At 41.9% G+C, this 18,936-nt stretch overlaps 1 protein-coding gene across 9 annotated transcripts in view; it reads right to left on the bottom strand.

Moving 5' to 3' along the window:
* KIF1B (kinesin family member 1B) overlaps positions 1-18,936 on the bottom strand; it is a 151,953-nt gene that overhangs the window by 28,691 nt on the left and 104,326 nt on the right. For all 9 annotated transcript variants that reach the window (XR_005724975.1, XM_040263389.1, XM_040263395.1 and 6 more), the window contains 8 exons: positions 11,395-11,513; positions 10,342-10,427; positions 8,697-8,826; positions 8,361-8,523; positions 5,651-5,741; positions 3,623-3,741; positions 2,930-2,985; positions 343-451 (listed from right to left, as the gene is read on the bottom strand). Coding sequence is in view for 8 of the 9 variants with exons in the window: in XM_040263389.1 (XP_040119323.1) it covers positions 343-451; positions 2,930-2,985; positions 3,623-3,741; positions 5,651-5,741; positions 8,361-8,523; positions 8,697-8,826; positions 10,342-10,427; positions 11,395-11,513 (873 nt within the window). In the remaining variant the exon portion in view is untranslated. The remainder of the gene's footprint in view (positions 1-342; positions 452-2,929; positions 2,986-3,622; positions 3,742-5,650; positions 5,742-8,360; positions 8,524-8,696; positions 8,827-10,341; positions 10,428-11,394; positions 11,514-18,936) is intronic.

Here is an 18,936-nt window from a genome sequence, read left to right as displayed (position 1 = left end):
TAAAAGAAGATGTCCTATGGAAGCTGACAGTCCTGAGTTCAAACCTCACCCTTCTGCTTCCTTGGTCATATTATTTAATTTCTCTGAGCCTAGATTTTTCTCATTTGAATAAGAATATGGTATGTTCTATGAGGAAATAAATGAGAAAACAGTTTTTTAAAAAGTAAATTGTAATACTAGGTAGTTCTCTGACAAACATCTGATTCAAAGAATAAACACCCCTAAAATTCAGTTCAAAACTAGAATGTGACATTTTGTGAACCTGAAGACAAAGAGACTCAAAATTACATTTTTCAGTTTTGCAAAACTGTCATATTTAAAAATATAGAAAGTTGGACTTACTCTCCCGTAGGCTCCAGTTCACTGATCTCAAACCAAACCAGAAGATCATACTTGCTCATGCTCTGGCCAAGGCTGGTTTTGCTCATGGTATTTAACTTGGTGGCTGGAACTTTTAAAAGTTTTTGGAAAATGTTAACATGTGGTCCAAGTCTACTCTGCAAAGCTACAAGCTTCTCTAATGTCAGTCTTCAAGAACACACTTGGCAAAGGCAGCAAGAATCAGGAGACAGATTTCAGTGCAGGAGACCCAGAGACACTTAACCAACTCTATGTGCACCTCTAACTTCAGGGAACAAGGAAAACGGAGGGTCAGCATCTTTCTCCCTCTCAACAAAATATCCAATGATGAGAACACAGGTTTTGTGCAGCATAAATGTGCTCACAAAACCATTAAAAAGCCTTCCTGAGGCTCTCACGGAGAAGGCAATGGCACCCCACTCCAGTACTCTCGCCTGGAAAATCCCATGGACGGAGGGGCCTGGTAGGCTGCAGTCCGTGGGGTTGCTAAGAGTCGGACATGACTGAAGTGACAGCAGCAGCAGCAGCAGACGCTCTCACATTTGCAGCATGCAGAGCACATAAAAACGTGGGAGAGCCCAACCTTGGGGAGGGTCTTGCTGTGTGTGGTGTGTGTGGGGAGCTGCTGCTGCTGCTGCTGCTAAGTCGCTTCAGTTGTGTCCGACTCTGTGTGATCCCATAGATGCAGCCCACCAAGCTCCCCCGTCCCTGGGATTCTCCAGGGAAGAACACTGGAGTGGGTTGCCATTTCCTTCTCCAATGCGTGAAAGTGAAAAGTGAAAGTGAAGTCGTTCAGTTGTGTCCGACTCTTAGTGACCCCATGGACTGCAGCCCACCAGGCTCCTCTATCCATGGGATTTTCCAGGCAAGAGTACTGGAGTGGGGTGCATTACCTTCTCCGGTGTGGGGAGCACCTGTCCCCTAACCCAGTGGTTCCTGAACCTCCTGCACATGAGCATCACCTGGGGATCTCAAAGATGGACCAGGCCATTCCGTAGGTCAATTAAAGAATAATCTCCAGGGATGGGGCTCAGTCCTCTGAGAGGTTTGACGCCCCCCAGGTGATTCCAGTGTATGGACAAGTCTAGGAACCACGGGTCTAACCTGTAGACACAGGATTCTGTAAATGATCTGTTACCCATTTTCTTCAAATGTAAATTCCATGACCTTATCTGTACTGATGAAATACATTAACCAAAACCCTAGTACTTCCAAGAATGCAGATTCTACAAGGTGGGCATTCTGAAACACTACATAGAAATCCTGAAATCTTGGCGATTTGAAGAGGGTTCTCTGCTCTGAATCTGGGAGCAGTGGTGTGAGAGTCTGAAGACCTGGGATCTAATTATCACTCGACCACTAACTAGCTTTGAAACCCTGCTTGAGTCACTTAACCGCTGGGAGTCTGTCTCCTCACCTCTAGGATGAAGATCATAATATTAGCTTACTATCTGAAAAGATATTGTGAGAAACCACTGATGCAATGAATCTAAAGGGGCTTTATGACTCTTGCAGCACTATGCATGACCTGTCGGCATTATTCATCCTAGGTGAATTCCAGGTGAGCTGGTGATGATGCTACTCAAGAAGGTAACCAGGGGTTACTGGTGTGCATCTAAGGGTCAGAAAGCAAAATCAGAAGCATTTTTTTTTTTAAGCCATCTACTATTAAAAAATCCTTCAAATTAATAATACCACTGCAAATAATCCAAACCAACAAACCTAAGGAGTGCCCCCCCCCCAACTAATGTGAAAAGGGCATAAACAGAGAAGGTGCTTCCTAAAAATCTCTCTGAAGGAAATGTGACATGACCTTGACAATGTGGTGAACTCTACACTCAGGTCAAGTAGCAAAGCGAAACATCAGTGGTTCCTACACAGACAGCCAGGCTTTGGGACTGGCCCCTGAGGATGGTTCTACATCTAAGGCAGAGCTAATTTAGTTACTAACCATCTCGTTTAGATACCCTCTCGGGCTGGCAGCTGGGAACTGGCAGAAAGAGAAAAGGCGGTGATGGGTCAGCCCCATCCTGGAAGGTGGCAATGGCGGAGGAGGCAAGCACGTTGGCATGCTCAGAAAATGTGTCCAACACATGCACATTCACATAGTCAGATACGAGAAATCGGATCAGCTCAATCTTTCTCTCATGGTCTGAAGGCAGGATGGAGGTAGGTGCACAGAGGTGGAGAATGAGCATGGGGTGGGCGGGAATGTGGCAAGTGGGCAATGAGGAAAAAGGATGAAAATAAAGAAAGAAAAGTCAAAACAAGATACATGAACATGCACAACAAATGTAACATGCAAAAAAATGCCCGCCACTGAAGTTAAAGGGGTTACACACAGAGCAGAGAGACTGAGGAGCAGGGAGTTTATCAAAATCTTCAACAAGACCAGAGTGTCGGAGTGGATAGAGCCCTAGAGCTTCTCACCAACAATTCTAGGTCCTGCTAGATACTGGAACACACGGTATGCACAGAAGTTGAGTGGGAATTTGAATATGACTTTTTACCTGAAAAGTCATGCAGCATAAGAGCTGTACAGCATATGAAGAACCCAGCTGGCACTCACCTGGCTTGGATAGCGGCATGGGTGGAGGGAAGAATCGTCGAGACGGCTGGGGTGGACTGCAAAGGAAGATGAAAGTTCTTCAAGACTAAAAAGAACCTCGTGCTAATACTAATAGCATGTTTAAATCCCCTTTAGAAGCAGATCACCTGTACTTTCAATACTAGCACATTATCAGATATCAGATATATTCTCACACAGTAAAACTGAGACTAAGACAATTTAATAGAAGTCCCCTTGTAAGTCTTGCCTAATGAATAAGAAAATTTTTCTGTTAACACTGATACTCTGCCATCATCCCAGAGTCCCCATCATGGTCTCCTCCCTCATTCTGGTGTCTCCATCTCAGACACACATTTCATAGTGACTCTATGCTCCATGCAGTTCTAGGTGGTTAGGAATAATTATACACAATTTCCATGTTATATCTTGATTACCTCAACTTTATCCTATTCAAAGTCTCTTCCTACAAGAAGATGGTACTCAAGGCCCCCTGGGCAAAACTCAGTTTGCTCCTCCTACAATTAGTGACTGGGTGGCTTAGAAGAAAGATGGTGACATTTCTAAAAAGGAAACGTAGGACAATATATGAAACTGTCACTTACCTATCTTAATCCCTCAAAAGATTTCTTCCTTTCCGGCAAGTAACAGTAACAACAACATCACAACAAAAATCTTTGCTCATTTGGTCCAAACCTGTTAAGTTCCTGTCCTTGCAAGTGAAGTGGGTGCTGCTGATAATGCCCAAAGACTTCAAACACAATCGGCTTGGTTTTGATATAGTCCACGAATGATTCCGTAACCTCCACTGCAATCTAATAAAAGGAGTAGAGCCAAGCTCGATCAGGGAAAGATTTTTTATAGGAAAATGCACATGTCTGCATCAAACAGCACTTAGGCACTTTTGAGTACCCAGTATATGCTGGGTATTTTACTCTGCAGGCCTCTCACACCAGAAGAGATGGGCTCTTCTCTGGTTTTCCTTCTACAGCAACTTGACCAAGCTCCAGGCGTTCAAGACCCTCTACCACCTACCCTAACTGACCTCCAGACCCTCTGCATCCTTCAGTCAGTATGAGGACTCCATCGACTGCTCCCTTTGCCTGTTCTCTCCTCCACTCTGAGGGTGGGCCCAGACAGCAGCCCTGCCCAGGAGGCCTTCCCACTTCTCTGTCCCTCTGTTTTCCCTGTACTTCAAGGCCCAGATCAAACAGCAACAACGATATGAAAACTGGGACTGCTGACTATGTGCCAGGTACAAGGCCAAGAGTGACCCACCTTTTCTTATTTACACTATAGCCTTCAGGGAGCTCCGCAACCTTCTTTTTCCATCCAACCATCCACCCTCAACAAAGAATGTAACATAAAATTCTCTTTCCATTAGTAGAAATAATTCTCCCTTCTCCTATTCCCACTGCATTTCAAGAATACCTTTTGAATATCTCCATAAGTTATACTATTTTTATAAATTGCACATAAAATAAATATGCATTTTATTTCTCTTATCATAATTCTAAACTCTTCAGAGGCATAATCCCCTGTGATTCATCTAAGTGTCCCCCTCACCACCACACAGTGACATCAGGCACAGTCCTTGTATACAGGAGACAATATTGATCATATACAGGCATGCATGCTAATGTTTATACAATTAAACATAAAAAAGAAAACTGTGTTTTGTGTTTGCTCATTCCATTTTTGGAGTTGTCCTTTCTTATTTTTATTTTTCTGGCCAAGTTGCACAGCATGAGGGATCTTAGTTCCTGGACCAGGGATCACTTCCCCTGCAGTGCAAGTGGAGTCTTACCACTAGACCACCAGGGAGTACCTCTTTTGTATTTTAGAGAGTGGACTATGGTTAGCAAGAGAGTGAGACTGTTTCCTGTGCAGCTGTGAAGATCCTGGATGCTAGAGTCACATTTCCCTGGGTTCAATCCCACCTCTGCCTCCTCCTAGCTTTGTAACCTTGGTGAGTGACTTCAACTGCTCTGTGCTTCAGTTATCTCAACTATAACATGGGGATTATGACAGTATGTGGCATAAAAGAAAGGATTAAATCAATTAAGACAGAAAAAGAACCTCTAACAATGACTGACACAACATAAGCTCTCAGTGAATGCTAGCTCTTGTGATGAGAATGAAAACTTTTGAATGGGGTTAAGTAAATTTTTCTAGAAGAGATGGAGGGTCTGTTCTCTTACTCCACTCATGGGAGAGCTGTAAGGGGCATTAAAGGATTAATCATCGAATCAGCTGAAAGGAAACAAGATTCTGAAGCTTAGTTTAGCTACAAAAGAATTTCATAGTTTCTACATTATTTGCAACCGAACAGTGTTATGTTTCTTATGGTTTAAAGAACATATTAACTTTAACAAAACTCATATTAAACATGCTTATTTTTCTAGGACAGAAACACTAAAACAACTCACAGTTCAATGACAAAGAATTTACTGGCAGACCAACCCCCAATGCTACACACAGGCCCACTGTCATTCAGAGAAGATGCTGGCTGCTCTGTCCACTGAAGATGAGCTCAGGGCCCTGGCCGCTCCCTCCACTGTCTGTTCTCACCACAGAGCTCCCCCTGCACAGCAGCTCGGATTATCATCCTTTTTCGGCTGAGAAAGCCAAAGGGAGCCCGTACATGATGGCTGCCTCGCACCAGCTGCTTCAGGGTACCACCAGCCTGTAATACACTTGGCAAAAAATGTCCATGTGACTTACATTCTGCACATGGTAAAAGCCCAGAGGACTTCCTCTGCCGTTGTTTTTGAGGGGTTCAGTGGAGAATGCTTCATCATGCCGATGTAAAAAGCTTAAGAGAGCGAAAAAGACAAAAACCCACATTAATTTCGAATTAAAATCAACTAACCCTACCACTCAGCTGGGGCTTCCCTGATGGCTCAGCGGTAATGAATCTGCCTGAAGTGCAGGCAATGCAGGAGACATGGGTTTGATCCCTGCATAGGGAAGATCCCCTGGGTAGGGAAGAAGTGAATGGCTACCCACTTCAGTATTCTTGCCTGTAGGATTCCATGGACAGGGAAGCCTGGAAACCTACAGTCCATGGGGGTGCCAAAGGGTCGGACATGACTGAAGCAACTGAGCACACACCATTTAGCTATGAAAACATATGAAGAGTGAATTCAGTGAACTCTCATTCCAATGTAGAAGGGTTTTACTGAAAATAAAAACTGAAATCATTTTGTATAGAAAAGATTTGGCAGATTGAAGCTTTTATAAGGTAGCACTAAAGCCTGTGGATGGCATACCTGCTGGGAGCCTCTCTAAGACCAGCGAGGAGTAGATTCAAATGTCACCTCTTCCAGGGAGACTTCCCTGACTCACTCAAACAGTTCTACATTCCCATAGCAACAGGGACCTATTTTTTTTCAGTAGCAATGATGCCATTGTTTGTAATAATATATTTATTTGCCTGTTTCCCCAAAAGAGACTGTGTGTCTCCCACAGGGCTTGAAATATAGAAAATACTCCTGAAATGTTTGCTGAGTCTGGGCTATGTTTACTTATTCTCATAAATAATGAGATTTTATTGTTCTGCCTCCCTAATATTAGTCTGAAATAAAAAGAAGTGGAGAATTATAGAATACACAATTCAAAGATGTACTGCAAGACAGAAATATCCACTAGAAGGATACCCCACACTCCTACAAGAAAAAAGGGATAAACAGGGGGCAGAGAGACCAGGTCTTCCATGAACTCCTGGTCTTCCATACTACAGTTGACCCTTGAACATCACTGGTGTTCTGGGTCTGGACTGTGTGGGTCCAATTACATGTGGATTTTATCAAGAGTGAATTATATGGTTTTGCATGATCCACAGTTGGTTGAATCTTCAGATGTGGAACTGTGGATATACACTTGGGTTTCAGACTTCGTGGAGGAGGGTCAATGCCCGTAACTCCTGAGTTGTTCAAGGGTCAACCATAAGTCTCTCAGCCTAAAGACCGTGGTGGACTTTTGCCAGGTAATCAAATCACATACCACTGTGACACTGCATCTTTCCACACTACGCGTACTCTTGCCTATTTTCTTTCTTCTCATTTCTCCTTACCTTTCTCCCTCTCTTTTACTTTTTACTCCCTTCTTTTTCTTCCAATTTCTTCCTTTCCAGACCACACAGTGCACCTGTCAGAGGCTGCATGAGCATCAGCCTCTGCCCTACACTCCTCCAAGGCTCTCCTTGGAGCAGATACCAATATCTCGGGGTTCCACACAGGTAATACATGAGGCCACTGACTGTGCTCTACAGCTGTGTCTTCCCAATGCAGGCCAGATGAGAGTTTATAAAAACCCCAGAAAAATCTGAGTCTTCTTTCAACATGAGTCAACATGCCCTTTCCTCCAGGGCTTACACCAGGTGGAGATGATACTCTCTTTTCAGGAGACTTTGGGACAGAAGTTAATAGACCATTCTTGCCATTTCAGATGTCAGCTGACCAAGCAGGTCTTTTCCGTAAAATACATTAGCTACTAACGGAGACTATTAGTGAAAACACGTTAAATGGGCAAATCTACACTGGATGGATAATATTTCATCAACTGTTAAGTTTTAGCAAATGACATTAGCAGCTTACTACGTAATAACCACATTTAACTGAGGACTTGGCTGACAGCTACATAGAAAGGAAGCTGTATGAGGCCTCCAGAAAGGATAAGGCACACACTCAGGGGAAAGGAAGGGCAGAAGCCTAAAGCAGCCTTTTGGTGGCACCAACAGCAAACCATGGGCTTTAGGAATGGCACAGCTCAGACTCCCTTCTCTTATACTGTGCCCCTCCCCAAGTGCTCAAAAGATATATTCATGTTGGGAGTATTAAAACTTAAGATTCTCCAAAAAATGTTTTTGGAAGTCTTGAGACAAAAGTAACTAGAGCACAGAGCTCCAGAGGGTTACAGGATAGAAAATGCTTATTGAACAGATGAGAAATGAAACCTGTCACATCTTCTCTACTTACTTACTAGTTTTCTTTCAATGGATATAGAATTTTGCTGTTCTTTAAACTACTTACATTTTGCCTTTCCCAAGCGTTAAACAGGCATAATTGGCAGTTAGTTAATTCACTGATTTCAGACTTATTAACAAGACATTCTGGCATGAAGAACATTAAAAAGGCTGATGAGTGAGCTTAACTGGATCTGACCCTGTACTCCTGGCAGAGGGGGACAGTCCACAGCTGAACCTCTAGCAGGATGTGTGGCCACACTCCTTCCCACTATTAACTCTGTTGCGTTCCACTGCCTGTTTCCACTTCTTACTCCCAACCAGAGTAAAGAAAACATTTTATTTCAGGGTCTGGGAGTCATTTCTCTCTTGAGAGTATACAATCTGGCAAGTCTAAGAGCACTCTGTAGTGCACAAAAGTCATCATCCAGGTTAATGGCTAGGAAGGAGGAGCAAAGTGGGGCTTACTTGAACTGACAGAAGATGTCTGCATACTCTGGGAGGATTCCACTGGCCTGCAGCACTGTGACTCGAAAAGTGAATGCACTGCCCAGCTTTAGGTGGTTGCCGATCTCTTCAGAAAATCCCTCCATCATCATCTTACCATCCAGCAAAGTGCTTGACTTCAGATCTAAAGCAGGTCAAATGAACACAGGTACGGTTCAAATAATGACAAAGCACCTTTCAGAGAGGAGAGTGTATTCTTCCATCACTAGTTGGTAAAAGTAGTGATCATCCTTGACAATGGTCAGTGTTTTCCCCTCTTGGAAAGCACCCCCAGTCACAGCACTCTTGATTACACACCCAAGTCATTCATTCGGTTGACTTCTTCTGGAGGAGTGATGACCTCAGAACTCTGACCCTGTCCTTCCACAATCCTCAGCTCCTCCAAGGACAGACCAGAACGGGTCAATGCAACTGAAGAAATGTCACTCTGAAAACAAGGCAGCATAAGTAGATGATAAGTAGTATGACAACATATTTTTCCCACGTTTCTTTCACATCTGTTTATGTGCCCCACAAATAATCGTGACTGAAAAGTTACGTGGATTAAGGACTGCCTGATGCTTGAGAAACCTATATGCAGGTCAGGAAGCAACAGTTAGAACTGGACATGGAACAACAGACTGGTTCCAAATAGGAAAAGGAGTACGTCAAAGCTGTATATTGCCACCCTGCTTATTTAACTTCTATGCAGAGTACATCATGAGAAACGCTGGGCTGGAGGAAGCACAAGCTGGAATCAAGATTGCTGGGAGAAGTATCAATAACCTCAGCTATGCAGATGACACCACCCTTATGGCAGAAAGTGAAGAGGAACTAAAAAGCCTCTTGATGAAAGTAAAAGAGAGTGAAAAAGTTGGCTTAAAGCTCAACATTCAGAAAACTAACATCATGGCATCTGGTCCCATCACTTCATGGGAAATAGATGGGCAAATAGTGGAAACAGTGTCAGACCTAGATAGCATATTCAAAACCAGAGACATTACTTTGCCAACAAAGGTCTGTCTAGTCAAGGCTATGGTTTTGCCAGTGGTCATGTATGGATGTGAGAGTTGGACTGTGAAGAAAGCTGAGTGCTGAGGAATTGATGCTTTTGAACTGTGGTGCTGGAGAAGACTTGTGAGTCCCTTGGACTGCAAGGAGATCCAACCAGTCCATCCTAAAGGAGATCAGTCCTGGGTGTACACTGGAAGGACTGATACCGACGCTGAAACTCCAATACTTTGGCCACCTCATGCGAAGAGCTGACTCACTGGAAAAGACCCTGATGCTGGATTGGGGGTAGGAGGGGAAGGGGATGACGGAGGATGAGATGGCTGTATGGCATCAATGACTCGATGCACATGAGTTTGGGTGAACTCCGGGAGTTGGTGATGAACAGGGAGGCCTGGCAATGGCAACCCATTCCAGTACTCTTGCCTAGAAAATCCCATGGATGGAGGAGCTGGTAGGCTGCAGTCCATGAGGTCGCTAAGAGTCGGACACAACTGAGCGACTTCACTTTCACTTTTCACTTTCATGCATTGGAGAAGGAAATGGCAACCCACTCCAGTGTTCTTGCCTGGAGAATCCAAGGGATGGGGGAGCCTGGTGGGCTGCCGTCTATGGAGTTGCACAGAGTCAGACACGACTGAAGCAATTTAGCAGCAGCAGCAGCAGGGAGGCCTGGCATGCTGCAACTCATGGGGTTGCAAAGTGTCAGACACGACTGAGCAACTGAACTGAACTAAACTGAGAAAAGGTGATTCCACATAGTGTAAATGCTGGGCCTTCACCCTCGCCTTGGGAACTGTCAGACATGTCCTATGTTCTATTAAACAACCCTGTGGCTACCTACACTCTTTAGTTCTAGGGAGAACTTCCCTCCAATGCTGAACATCCATCCTCCTAACAAATCTGTCTTTCTCCTTCCACAGGGTTTTTCTCTTCCTGGAAGATTTCTCACCTGATTAAAGTACTCGTTATCAAAAGATATTTTAGCTGTTCCTGACTGTCGAATTCCAGAGCCGTAATCAGGAGCTTCTTCATCCGCTAAGCACAAAAAAAAAAAAGCAAGGATGAGATGACATATGGGGCCGAGGGAAAATGACTCATTGGATTACAAAATAAACAGGAAAGTAGTGGAAACTTAAGGTCCCAAAAATTTAATATAAGAGGATATACTAAAGAACAAGTCTTTTGCATGAGAAAGAATGAGACCAAAGCAGTAAGATCAAATAGGGTTTCCACCTCCACTCAGGGAAACATACTGCTCTCCTTGCTCAAACGAAGCTAGTTAATAAACAATCAGTTTGATTCTTGATACTGCTCAAATATCATACTTAGAAATACTGTTCCCTTTCCTTGGTGAGACTATATTCAATAATACTCAACAAATATTTGAAAATATTAGACTGAATTTGTGGAGACCACCATAAAGTCAACACTGGTGACTGTCACACATTTCTATGGGGAAAAGCTGAAAGGTCATTAAATACAGCCCAGCATTTGGAAATTAAAACAGAAAAGCTAACAGGGAATAGCCATGTTCTTTCCTCAGAAGGTAGAATGGATCTTGGAAAAGTGTAAAGTATCAAAATCTTGATCCACGCATTACAAAACTGCAGCCAAAGCACAAAATGTCTTGCTGTATCCTGAGAGAAAAGTAGGCAAGAAAATGTCTAAAAATCTTGTTACTTCTGAAGCAGTTAAAATTCATTATTTAAAATGCAAATGACTTTTATAACGTTAATCCAAGAGTTGTTCCTCATGGTAAAGGAAATCCCTTCACCCCATTATTCAAAAATAGCAGTAGGATCTACTACAAACCAAACAGGATCTACCTGTGAAATTTGGGAAGAAGAGTTAGAAAAGAAGCAGTAAAGGTTCTCTTTGAGACAGTCAGACGCACCACAGTTTGTTTTAAAGTGTGTAACTGAAACGTGGCCCATACAGAACCGGCCTCCTTTGTCTCAAGGCAAAGAACCCACAGCTTTCATTTCAGAAGAGGGGCACCTACCTGCAATGGCCTGCACAGCCACACGCAGAAATCCACGCACCTCTCCCTTCTCACTGACAATGGCCACCCTGTGAATCAGGGGCACGGGGTACAGCAGGTTGCTCAGGTAAACAAAGGCCCTAGAGAGAGAAACCAGGAGACAAGCATCTGAGCATCCCACAGACAGAGAGGCTGGTTTTCAGATGTACCGAGAATATCTTCATGAAACTGTGAGCTGGCTTCTGGGCCCTGTCTTAAGGTTGCCGCTCTGTTTTGTACTCTCAGACTGTCTCCGGATGCGTTTTCAGCACAAATAACACATAAACAAATGCAAATGCTTGTGAAAGATCAACTTACACTAAATTACTCCCTATAAAAATTACTACAACAGGTAGAGGCGTTAACAGTTGGAAGTAGACTTCTAAGATATGAATACTGCTAAGGGTGGGGAAAAGGGAACCCATTAAGGAGTTCAACCTTTTCATGTAACTATATAAAGAGGTTTTGTTTTGTTTTTCCCAATAGATAAAACAGAAATCAGGAGACCAAAAAAAAAAGGCCAGAGAAATGTGACTGAAATACAGTTAATAACTCTAAAATAGATTTCAAGTCACAACACTGTGGGTCTTTGTTTTTACCCTAAGAAATGACTATATTTAGGCAAGGTGACTGACACATATGGGCAGAAAGGCTATGAAGCCAGAAATATCTGTTAGTGAGCTTGTAGGAGATTCAGGATGGACATCAACAAAATTGCTAAGGAAGGAGACACTGATCCGCAAAGGGTGGCTTTTGCTTCCAGAGCCCAAAACTTTACTCAGTAATCAGATGAACAAAATAAGACCTAACATTTTCTACTTCAGATGAACTAGCAAAGTTGTATCACACTGGTTCTCTTTTTATCTTCTTTCATAATTTTGTAGCTTTTGATTTTTTTCTTTAAGCAATACAAACTGGTGATCACAAAGTTTGGGTGTTTAGTCCAATTAGTGGATGGGAAACAACCTAGTTCCTACTGTTGCTCCTATCTTCCCACTTGGTATATGCTGATCCTTGGACACGAGACAAGACAAAAGGTAAACATTTACATCAAGAAATCAAATGTAACCCAATGTGACACATACAGGCATACCTCGTTTTATTGTGCTCCACTGTTTTGCACTTTGCAGATATTGCATTTTTTGTAAGTAGGTTTGTGGCAACCATGTCTACAGCAAGGCACCATTTTCCCAACAACATCTGCTTATTCCATGATTCTCTGTCACATTTCAGTATTTCTCATAATATTTCAAAGTTTTTCATTATCATTGTATTTTTTATGGTGATCTGTGATCTTTGATGTTATTGCTACAATTGTTTTGAGATACCACAAACCACACCTATACAAGACAGTGAACTTACTCAGTAAATGTGTGTTCTGACTACTCCACCAACAGGTCATTCCCCTGTCTCTCTTCCTATACTTGAGCCGCCCCCCATTCCTTGAGACACAACAATATTGAAATCAGGACAAGTAATAAGCCTACAATGGCCTCTAAGTGTTTAAGTGAAAGGAAGAGTCTCATCTCTTACCTGAAATAAAAAGCTAGAAACGATTAAGCTTAGTGAGGAAGGCAAGCTGAAAGCTGAGACAGCCTTAAAGCTAGGCTTTGTGTGTCAGTCAGCGAAGCGGTGAATGCAAAGGAGAAGTTCTTGAAGGAAATTAAAAGTGCTTCAGTGAATACACAAATGATGTAAGAAAGTGAAAAGGCCTTGTTGATGATATAAAGTTGTGTGGTCTGGATACAAGGTCGAACCAGCCACAACACTGCCGTAAGCCAAAGCCTAATTCAGAGCAAGGTCCTCTCCCTTTAATTCTATGAAGGCCAAAAGAGATGAGGGAGCTGCAGAAGAAAAGTATGGAACTAGCAGAGATTGGTTCATGATGCTTAAGACATTGTCTCCATAACATAAAAGTGCAAAAGGAAGCAGAAGTACTGATGTAGGAGTTGCAGCAAATTATCCAGAAGATCCAGCTGAGACAATTAATGAAGGCAGCTAACACTAAATAACTACAGAGCTTTTTGATGAGGGTGAAAGAGGAGAGTGAAAAAAAGCTGGATTAAAACTCAACAGTCAAAAAAAACTAAGATCATGGCATCTGGTCCCATCACTTCATAGCAAACAGATGAAGAAAAAGTAGAAGCAGTGACAGATTTTATTTTCTTGGGTTCCAAAATCACTGTGGATGGTTACTGCAGCCTTGAAATTAAAAGACACCTGCTCCTGGGAAGGAAAGATATGAGAAACCTAGACAGCATATTAAACAGGAGTACATGACTTTGCTGACAAAGGTCTATATAGTCAAAGCTATGGTTTTTCCAGTAGTCATGTACAGTTGGATCATTAAAAAGGCTGAGCATCAAAAAATTGATGCTTTCAAACTGTGGTGGTGGAGAAGGCTCTTGAGAGTCCCTTGGACTGTAAGGAAATTGAAGCAGTCAATCTTAAAGGAAATCAACCCTGAATACTCATTGGAAGGACAGGTGCTGAAGTTGAAGCTCCAATACTTTGGCCACCTGATGTGAAGAGCTGACTCATTGGAAAAGACCATGATGCTAGCAAAGACTGAAGGCAAAAGGAGAAGGGGGTGGCAGAGGATGAGATGGTTAGATAGTATCACTGACTCAGTGGACATGAATTTGAGCAAATTCCAGGAGACAGTGAAGGACAGGGGAGCCTGGCATGCTGTAGTCCAGGGGGTTGCAAAGAGTTGGACATGACTTAGCAACTGAACAACAACAACAAAAACACTAAATAACAGATTTTCTTTGCAGATGAAACAGCCTTGTATTGGAAGAAGATGACATCTAAGACTTTCAGAGCTAGAAGGAAGTCAATGCCTAGCTTCAAAGGACAGGCTGACTCTCACTAGGGGTTAATGCAACTGGTGACTTGAAGCTGAAGCCAATTCCCACTTACCATTCTGAAGATCCTAGGGCTCTTAAGAATTACACTAAATGTAGTCTGTCTGTGTTCTATAAATGAAACAATGAAGTCTAGATGATCAGCACATCTTTTCACAACATGCTTTATGGGATATTTTAAGTTCACTGTTGAGACCTATTGCTCAGGGGCAGGAGCCAAAGTGTCCTTTCAAAATATTACCACTCACTGACAATGCACCTCACTGACAATGCACCTGGTCACCCATGAGCCCTGATAGAGATTAAGGTTTTCATGCCTGTTAAAACAACACACGCTCTGCAGCCCATGGGTCAAGAAGTCATTTTGATTTTCAAGTCTTATTATTTAAGAAATACATTTTGTAAGGTTACAGCTGCCACAGACAATGGTTTCTTTGATGGATCTGAAAAGGATACGTCATTGCAGATGCCATTAGGAAGATCTGTGATTCATGGGAAGAAGTCAAAGCATCAACATTAACATGAGTTTAGATGAAGTGGACTTCAACCCCCATGGATGACTTTGAGGGATTCAAGACTTCGATGGAGGAAGTTAAGTGCAGATGTGGTAGAAACAGCAAGAGAACGGGAATTAGAAGAGGAGTCTAAAGATGTGACTAAACTACTCTCTTATAAAACTTTATGGGATGAAAGGTTGCTTCTTATGGAGGAGCAAAGAAAGTGGCTTCCTGAGATGGAAACTATTTCCAGTGAAGCCGCTGGGAAGATTTTTGATATGGTGACAAAGTATTTAAAATACTACATAAATATACTTGATAAAGCAGGGGCAGGGTTTGAATGGACTGATTCCAATTTGGAAAGTTCCACAGTAACAACACCACGTGGGTAAAATGCTATCAAGCAGCAGCTTCTACCAGCCGAGAGTCTATTTCACTGAGGTTCAGATGACGGCTAGCATTTTTTTTTTTTTTTAGCAATAAAGTATTTTTAAATTAAGGTCATCATTGTTTAGTCAGTAAGTTGTGTTAGACTCTTTTGCAACCCCATGGACTGTAGCCCGCCAGGTTTCTCTGTCCATAGGATTTCCCAGGCAAGAACACTGGAGTGGGTTACCATTTCCTTTTCCAGGGAATCTTGGATCAGGGATTGAACCTGCATCTCCTGCACTGGCTGGTGGGTTCTACACTGCTAAGCCACCTGGGAAGTCCAAATTAAGATATGTATGTTGTTTTTTTAGACAAAATGCTTTGCACACTTAATAGACCAAATGTAATGTAAACATAACTTTTACATGCACTGGTAAATCAAAAAAGGCATGCAACTGGCTACTGCAATATTTGCTTTCATTGTGGTAGTCTGGAAACCAACCAGCAATATCTCCGAGGTATGCTTGTATGCATGTCTGCACCTTTTCCTGCTCGGAATCTACTTTAAAACAAAGCAAAGGAAGATGGAGTAGATTCTTAGGATTTCAACTCAAAGAAATGAAAACAATTCTGAAAACAGACAAAAACACCACAGGAGAACAAATGTTAATCAAAGTAAAAGAGCACAAATGAAATATGAATGAAAGTATAACCAAAAAAAAAAATAAATAAACCACAATTGCAAGTGAACATGGAATCAGATGAAACGACATCTGCTTCCCTTTCAGTCTGCTCCAAAGGTGGGGGAGGGCAATGCTAAAAAAGAGGGCTAAAAGCTGTATGGTGCAAAAATCTTTAAATGAAAAGTCTGAAAAGGATTACAAACAAGACTCTCAAACATCAACTACTATGACAGAGTTTAAAGACTAAGAATTTGGCTTAAGGAACTAAATGAATCATTTCACTTCCAAAGTCAGCACACATACAGACCACCTTCATCTTCTGCTAGCATTCCAGCCACTGCCCGCCCTTCCAATCCCTTGACCATTAAAGAGCCATGGCGCATGCTGCATCCCTGTCTGCTGTCCTCTCTGAGCTCTACTACCCATTTCAAACCTTTGATTTCACATCTTCAGGTCTTATTTCAAATACCACTCTCTTAGGACAGGTATCTCCAATGTTTTATGATCTCAGTAACACACAACTCCATCACTACTATGATTTCCATTTACTTATGCAATCATCTGTCCATCTCACTCACCACAGGGAAAACCTGTGAGGGCAGGAACCATGTCTGGGTTTACTTGCCATTGTCTGCAGAGGGCCTGGCTAGATTTACTGAACAAATGCACTCAAAAAATAGCTGTTGAATGACTGAGTATCTATGGACATAAGTGAATGGGAAAATGATTTGCTGTTTATCTTTAAGTAGAAGTGGAAGATTTTTCCAGAAAAACAGGTTAAACCAGAGGTAAGAAGCAAAACCATTCAACTTTATATTGGGTTGATTTTCCAAAGTCATACTCATAATAGATATTAACTATATAGGACACGTTCAGATTCTTAACCATATTTAATTTATACAGCTGTTTTCATATTTAAAAGTAGCTATTCAAAAACAAGAACCCTTTTTTAAAAATTATTTTTTTAACTTTTTGGTTGTGCCACATAGCATGCGGGATCCTAAATCCCCGACCAGGGAACAAACCTGGGCTCCCTGCAGTGGAAGCTCAGTCTTAACTGCTAGACCGCCAGGAAGTCCCAAGAAATAAGTACTATCTGAGCACACAGTAAAGATGAGAATCCCCTTTCTATCTATGGCAATGGATACTTCAAATGCGTAAGAATAGAAAGTATCCTTGTGGATTTCCCTTTTCAGAGAACTCTAGAATTCGAAGGCAGTGGTATGGGCATCGGCCCTGTGTCTACACAACCCCACAGTCTCTAGACAGCTTTTTGTCCTGTGAGAACAAAGGCTCTCCAACCCAAAATCAATGCTCTGGACTTTATAAAAGCTCTCTTACAAAGCTTTTAAAACTGGTATTTTTATAGTTATTATTCATTCTTGAGAATCCTTGTACCCTGATCTAGCAGACTGAAAGAGAAGAGGGATGAGAGAGGGGAAGATGTAAAGGATATATTAGCATAAAGTTCTGTGAGGTTACATAAAAAGGGAAACAAATTCTGTCAACACAAAGATAATGAAGACCAGCGCAATTACAATCCTAGTTACAGAAAGAATGTCAGTTTAGGTACTTAGGTCACAGAATAACACAGGAGACCTTTAACCAGAAGACTAGCTTAAATACTTCACATTTCATCCCAAGTGATGATGGATGATTCATAACATCCCAGCATGCCATAAGAGAACAGCTAAAGGGACAAGCTCTTTTAATTTTCATATAAAAATTCACCAGAGGCAGCCAAGGCCATGAATCAAAACCTACAAATGGAATTTTTTTAAAAACTAGAAATTTTATGTGAATTGTATTTGCAATTATATGTCAATAGGGGAAATCTAATCCCATGAATCACAAAAACAGCAAAGAAGTTACTCCTCTTACACAGAGAATGACCGGTACGTAACTAGGTGACGCTGTGTTGCTATGAATTGTCTGTAGGTAAGAAATGCCGTCAAGGGCAAAAATAAAGAGCCAGGCTTCACTCTGCTGACCACTACGATTTCAGCTCCTCCCTACTGCTTTCCTTGCAAAGTCAAGTGAGTTTCAGAACCAGGGAACCCAAAGAAATGGAAAAGTCAATTCCTAAGCCATAGTTCCACAAGTAATTTATTTGAAAATTGAAGTAGAGGTGACTGCCTTATACCTACACTTCAATCTGATATGATTAAAAGGAAAGAAAGTACATACATCTCAAGGCAGAGAATTTCCCCATTAAGTGGGATTCTGACTTAAGTTTTCCATACCACTGGCTCAAAATACAAATGCTTCCAAGCAGAACTCTTAACCAGAATATTCACTCTTCTAGTATGCATGAAAGAATAGGAAAGAATAAAAAGATCTATAAGGCTCTTTCTTTTTTTTCTTACCTAACTCTCTATTTTACACTTGAGAACCCAACAGGCCTCAGTTTAAGTTGTCAGCCCTGTTAGGTCAGTGTTCTTCCCAACACGCCACATAGTGTGAAGCCACCTATTCTTCATTTGTGATGATGCAGGACAAAAGTGAGCACCGTGAGAAGGTGAGAAGCTGCACAACCAGCACCAGGACTGAGCAGTTTACCAATAAAAACTTGGTTCCAACTTCAGACCCTCTTAGAAAAGAGGGTAGGAATGGCCGTAAAACCAGGAACACATTATGGCCCCTTGATTCATGCACAGAACTGCCTTCCTCAGTTTTAATATAAATCAGCTCCTCTGAAATCCTGAACATCTGTTCCCGGCATACACCAAGCAATATTCATGGCTGTATAATCCCTTTACATTTATTCATGGAAAACCTGAATAAATGCCCCTTTACCATTATAAAACCCTGAGGCTGTCTAATATTCCAACCCATGGTCATAACTGAGGTCTTCATTTCTATCAAAAAACCGTTTCTTTTCTCCCTTTCCATAAAGCTGATTATCTTCTACATTTAATTCTCACCAGGTAACCAACCAACACCATACTATGAGGTAAGCTTTAGAACCTTACATACCTAGTGGGTCAGGAGACTTGCTGCACTTAGGTTTATTTTTAGATAACTGGTGTTAACCCATTAACACTGAAGTAATTTCCCTTTATTTTTAAAGGGTTCAACAAAATATGGTTTTAAAGTACCACTGAAATT

The sequence above is a fragment of the Oryx dammah genome, unplaced genomic scaffold (assembly GCF_014754425.2).
Source record: "Oryx dammah isolate SB20612 unplaced genomic scaffold, SCBI_Odam_1.1 HiC_scaffold_21, whole genome shotgun sequence".
Lineage (NCBI taxonomy): Eukaryota > Metazoa > Chordata > Mammalia > Artiodactyla > Bovidae > Oryx > Oryx dammah.
Note: the sequence above shows the minus strand (reverse complement) of the source record. Positions and strands in the feature narration are given on the sequence as shown.